This window comes from Gobio gobio (genome assembly GCF_949357685.1).
Source record: "Gobio gobio genome assembly, chromosome: 20".
NCBI classification, from domain to species: Eukaryota; Metazoa; Chordata; class Actinopteri; order Cypriniformes; family Gobionidae; genus Gobio; species Gobio gobio.
Genome location: NC_137113.1, coordinates 35200283 through 35206282, shown reverse-complemented (window position 1 = coordinate 35206282; position 6000 = coordinate 35200283). Strand labels below are relative to the sequence as shown.

The 6000-nt window shown below is 39.3% G+C and overlaps 1 protein-coding gene across 4 annotated transcripts in view; it reads right to left on the bottom strand.

Annotated features, from left to right (window-relative positions):
* Window positions 1–3047: 3047 nt before the first annotated feature.
* plekha1b (pleckstrin homology domain containing, family A (phosphoinositide binding specific) member 1b) overlaps window positions 3048–6000 on the bottom strand; it is a 58908-nt gene continuing 55955 nt past the window's right edge. Inside the window, exon 12 of one of the 4 annotated variants that reach the window (XM_079801482.1) lies at window positions 3048–5515. In XM_079801482.1, coding sequence (XP_079657608.1) covers window positions 5213–5515 — 303 coding nt within the window. In that variant the 3' untranslated portion in view covers window positions 3048–5212. The remainder of the gene's footprint in view (window positions 5516–6000) is intronic. The other 3 variants (XM_079801484.1, XM_079801483.1, XM_079801485.1) reach the window with 3 other exon arrangements.

The window sequence follows — 6000 nt, the reverse complement described above, 5'->3', positions numbered from 1 at the left end:
GCTCCGCGACAGTCACGTGACTGAAAACTATGAATAGGGAAATTGATTGCTGATGACATCATAACCATAGACAGTAAAATAAATGGACACAGCGACCCCATAGACTTAAACGCAGAAAAGTGAAGTCAATTAGAAGCACTCACTTCCTGATGGCTGAGCCTCAGACTGAGCTTGACGACATAGATGTGACGTGAGCAACCTGTCTGACAGTTGTAAGTCTTCTAGTAATTGTGCTAAGTGAAATCTGAATCACCGAATCTTGCAGAGACGGAGAGTGTGAGCAGGGGCAACTTTTGGTAAGTATTCTGATTAATTATTTTATAATTTTGCATAGTAATTTATTTTAAAATTTAACGCCAGTATGCCATTTTAAGTTAATGCATCCTGTCTATACGGGTATATACGGTAATTTCTCTACTGCGAGACAGAGAGTCGTGTGGTTATGACGCAATCGTTAGGCTATTTTTACAAAAACGGCTTCTACAGGGCGATAGTGTAAGATACAAGGTAATGGAGCCTTTTATACATTGTTGTGTTTCTTTAGAAATAAATAATGGACACATGGAGCCTTTAAACGCATCAGATGTAAAGTTATTCGCTGTCAAAGTGACGCCAAAATGAATGGGAGTCAATGAAATGCTGGCAGCAGGTGATGGCTTGGTTAGCAATGGCTGCCCCTATGGAAGGTACGCTTTCCGGGTGTAGGATTACCCCCTTGATCATAACATTGAAGTCACAGGGATGGGGAGTTCTGCAGCAGACTTATTCTCGACAGTCAAAGCGGCGTTACATCATGAAAGTGGGGACTCGTAGGAAGACTGCGAGGGTTTAGAGTGCCATTTGGGACAGGGCCTCAGAGTCGGGGTCGACTCCAGCACAGGAATCGACTCTCGGGCTGCGTCTGAAACCTGGAAAATGCTGCCTTCGGACTCGGAGGACACATTTCAAGGCAGGAAGGCACCAAGGCACGTCCGAATATAATGTTAGCTTCACTTCCTGTCTCCTGAGACACCTTCTTTTGATCGATTTTTGAAGGCAGCATATGTCCCTACAAGGACAAGGATTTTGGATATTGCCATCTTTGTGGGGACATTGTATCATCATAATGTACAGGGCTGGTTTCACAGACAGAGCTTAGATTAAGCCAGAACTAGGCCTTAGTTCAATTAGAGCATTTTAGTAACTTGTATAAACATGTCCTAAAAAAACATTACTGATGTACTTGAGACAAAACAATGGCACTGACATATTTTAAGATATTTCAGTTCAAGAGTTAAAACAGCTCAAACATTTTAGTCTATGACTAGCTTAAACCTTGTATGTGAAACAGGGGGATAGGGTTTACACACACACACACACACACACACACACACACACACACACACACACACACACACACACACACACACACACACACACACACACACACACACACACACACACACACACACACACACACACACACACACACACACACACACACACACACACACACACACACACACACACACACACACACACACACACACACACACACACACACACACACACCTTATATATTATATATCTTCTCATTATTATAGACTAACCATGACTCAAACCCTAACCCTAAAAGATCAGCAAAAACATAATTTTTACTCATTTAAAAAGTTAATAATTTTTTCCAGCCAAATACATTACAGGAAAAAAAACATGGTGCAGCATATGAATCCACAGTCAAACAACATACAGCATTTATCATTGGAGTCATTGTACATTCACACTAATACTATCATATGGACCCTTTTCACATTTCCAGGGTTCTCAGAAGCGGGTTCTTCTAGTGAATGGAAACCAAAACAAATGTAATGTTTGCGTTCCCATTTTTTCCAATAAAAAAAAAGAAAAAATCCATGATAGTGTTTGTGACTTTCCAAAAAAAAAAAAAAGAAGAGTGATTGATTACAATGATCAGAATAGAAAGGGGTCAAATTTGCCATCACACCTCAGCCATTAGAGAAACATTCACGCAGCAGCGTTAACTAGTTTTCTGTCATTTATTGCCACGGTAACAATGTATAGTACATGATTTATATATATCAAAACTTACAATTAGATTTACAATGTTAACAACTGTGGAAATGCATAACTAGTCTGTGAAAAGGGTCCATATACGGATGCTCTGCTTTGTTGGTAATACTTTAGGTTAAATTCGTTAACATTAATTAATGCATTAGGTTTAAGGAACTAACAATGAAAAAATACTCAGCATTTATTAATGTTCTACTAATTATATACATAAACACATTTAATTTAAAATTACCGATCATGGTAGCCTGTGTAATGCAATGTTAACAAATTGAACCCTTTTGCCTAACTGGTATCACACATCTCTGGAGTGTTTCTCGTGTAGAAATATACAGTCATGCGTTCACATGCATCTGTTAAACAAAAGTGCCACTAAAAAGAGAGCTTTAACTCCCCATAAGAGTGGCAGTATGTTACACTGAAATATAATAACAACACAAACACATTCTCGACAGCATTATGAAACGTACTGTATCAGCAGAAGCTATTGCTATGTTGTTGTGGTCAAACACTTCCACAAAGTCCAATTCAATTTATACATAAAGCATTCAAAACAGAAAATAGAATTCAATTGACAATAAACACAAGACCAAGGATCAATGACCTATAAAGAAGGAATATGTTACCGTAGGAAAAAAGCCTAAACTTGTACCCCAACAAAAAGGATGTAAAAGCACCAGAATAACTCAAATAAAACTAACCAGAATTTATGACATGTTGATCCTAGGATGCAGGATAATCAGTGGCATTACTGATATCAGCAATAGTTAGCCTTTTTTTTTTTTTTTTATTAATTTATCAGTGTCAGTCTGATTTGGTCAAAACTGGAAACAAGTATTAATTAATAATATAATAAATAATATTAATAATTAAGTTATTTTTACTACATTGAAAAAATATATATAAATACCTCATTTTATTCAAACAATATATTTTCCAGTTTAAACCATATAGCCTTGTACTAAGCATCCACATTTTTCGACTGTACATTGATGCCAGATTTCACTCGAAGCAAGTGAATTCACTTTGTGTAAATAGTACTTTAGGGAAAAATAGATTTATAATATCAGCCGTAATATTGCTTATTGGCATAACAGGAAAATAATTATTGGCTATCAACGTTTTGGTATGTTTACACGTCAACGATGTACCAAAAACAGATGACAATAATGTCAAAACGATCCCTGTTCATACGGATTTGCGAAAATTACTAAGAAGGCTGTATTATGCAGCCAGGACGTCAAGAAACACCTCGTGAACACGTAATACGCATGATTGTGACCGTTTTCATAAATTCACATTTAGATGGTAAAGGAATCGCTTTCGAAAAGCTTGCGTTTCAGGCCCCTAAACTCCGTTGTCGTGTCAATAAATGGGCAACAAAACACATAAAAAGTTTTCTGTTTTCAGTTGAAAGCGGTGTCGTGTAAACATACCCTTAAAGGGGGTATATGTAGAATTCAGAAACCCTTGTTATTAGCGACACCCGTGGCCATTAAAGTGGACATATTATGCAAAATTCACTTTAAGAAGGTGTCTTTAAGAAAATCCATCCAATACTTTTTTTTATAATCTCCATCAATCATAGAATTAAGGCAGTTCTGAAGGCGAAAGGGGGTCAAACACAGTATTAGTACGGTGTTCTTAATAATCATTTAGGTGAGTGTACAGTAACTACTGCTATATCTGCTGTTAATATGAATCAAACAACAGAAGAACAAACAGAAAATCACTCACTGCTCTTGAGTGAATGGACTTAAGGTGCTTTATTAAGAACACGTTTCTTACTTACTGAATGCTCTGGCGAGGAGATAAACATGGCCGACGGTGTACAGCTCACTGAGGCCGGGGTCTATGCTAATACGACAATGTCAATCAACACTTATGGGCGTGGCCTGTGAAATGTGACGTCACTTTACCAGGAATCTGCAAACGGCTTGTTCTGAGACACTGCTTATGATTTATGGGGATAAAAAAAAGGAATGGGTGGATTTTTACCATTATAGGGTGGTTGTGTACACACACTGCCAACACACATTTATGTTCAAACACCATGTAAAAGTGAATTTTGCATAATAGGTGCCCTTTAAATCTGGTGAAAATGGGCATAATATGTCCCCTTTAAGTGAACTGCAGCCAGCAACTTATTTCTCATGCTTGCACTTGTGTGCACGTAACGTACAGGAGACTGAATGCGATTCAATGCCCTGAAATACTCACAACAAAGTTATATTTTGTCCTAGTGATGTGGATGTGTTTGCGCAAGTTCTGCAATTCACCGGCATCATGTGTTTTATAATTTTTTTATAAAGTAGGCCTATATTTGAGACTATAGAGATCTGACTATGCGAGACTATAGTTTGAATTAATTCCTTTTCTTTGCATGACACATTGATATTACAGTGCAGAATAGCTCTTTCGGCATTATCCTGAACATTGTATAAGCACTTATTGAATGTGTCATTAAACAGAAGAGAGAGCATGCATAATGGCTCGGGTATAGTTCATTTTCTATGTTCAGTTGAGCATGCAAACCTTTCAATTTATACTCTTTTGGCCGTGAGCGCGGAAAAACGTGTTCGCTGTGTGCTTATCATTTTGTGGAATTTGTTTTCTGTGCGGAAACAAAACTTGGGCTGCACATGGAAAGTGTGCGCGGACGTCCTCGGACACTCCTGATGATGAAAATGACATCACATGGACAGTGCGCGGACCGTCGCAGAATAGGACGGCCTAAGTATACTTTGGGCTTGAACGTCACATCCTTTTGATTTTCCTGGCAAAAACGTCTCAAGTCCTTTGCATAAAAAGCAGTCTACAGGCTCTCATAGACAACCTAGGAAGTTGGGGAAGTCTCGTTTGTTACGTTTCGTTACAAGCTGTTCACACATTGGCAATAAAAAAGTGATTAATATATGTCAATTCTTACATATAGCCTCTTAACAAACAGTCTAGTTTATGAATCTATGTTATAGTGTACAGTTCTTCTGAAAGGCTTGAGAATGACCACGGAAAACTCCAAATTCCATAGTCCTCCATATCCCATGATGCACTGGACTCGATTCACATTCATCCTGAGTCCCTGTTCTGCTTTTGACTTTAATAGTTTGTTGTAATATGTGTGTGTAATATACCAAGTACATTGTTACACTTTGGTAACTTGCCGGTCTTTATCTTTAGGGTAATCCGGAGGTTCCGTTACGTCGCTTCTCCGTTGCCATGGCGACGAGTCATCAGCATTTACTTGAAGATTTGGGGCGACTCCTGAAGCGACAGGCGCGATCGGGCCCCGGGCGGCAGGCTGTTCAGGTCTGGCCCCTCCCATGCCATGCTGAGGGCCCGAGGGGGAACGGCATTCTGGGTAGTGAAGTTCGGTGGGGAGGGGTGAGCGAGGAATTGGGAGACACGGTTCACTGTAGTAGAATATGGCGGTGGGTTCAGCGTGCTCCTGCAGAGATTGAGTAACGGTTATAGAAACAGCACGGCTAGAATGCAGCAATTGCCACCAATGCCACGTCAGAGAAAACTTCTATGGTAGCGAGGGAAGACAGAGCAAAAACTCAAGAAAAAGGAGCAGGTGAAGCAGGAAGGAACAGCAGGAAGTTTAGTACAGTTTAGGACATGGGTCACGTCAGCAAAGTGAAAGTTACAGCAAGTGGCAGACTGGAGATCATTCTGGGATATAGCAGGAACAGGACAGCTGGTAGTGCAGAAGAAGGGCTTGTTTTGGGATTGTTAGTGTCTCAGTGTCAAATTTAATCTCTGAAAGGAAAGAATGAGAGGTGGACATCAGTTTAAACGCAATTAGAAGAAGGCACAGAAAGGACAAGGATTCAACATAAAAAGCTTTGAGGTGACGGTATTCCTCTTCATCATTTGTTAGTTCAAAACTAAAGGTATGTTCAGACCAAGACGAATGTTCGCATTTTTATT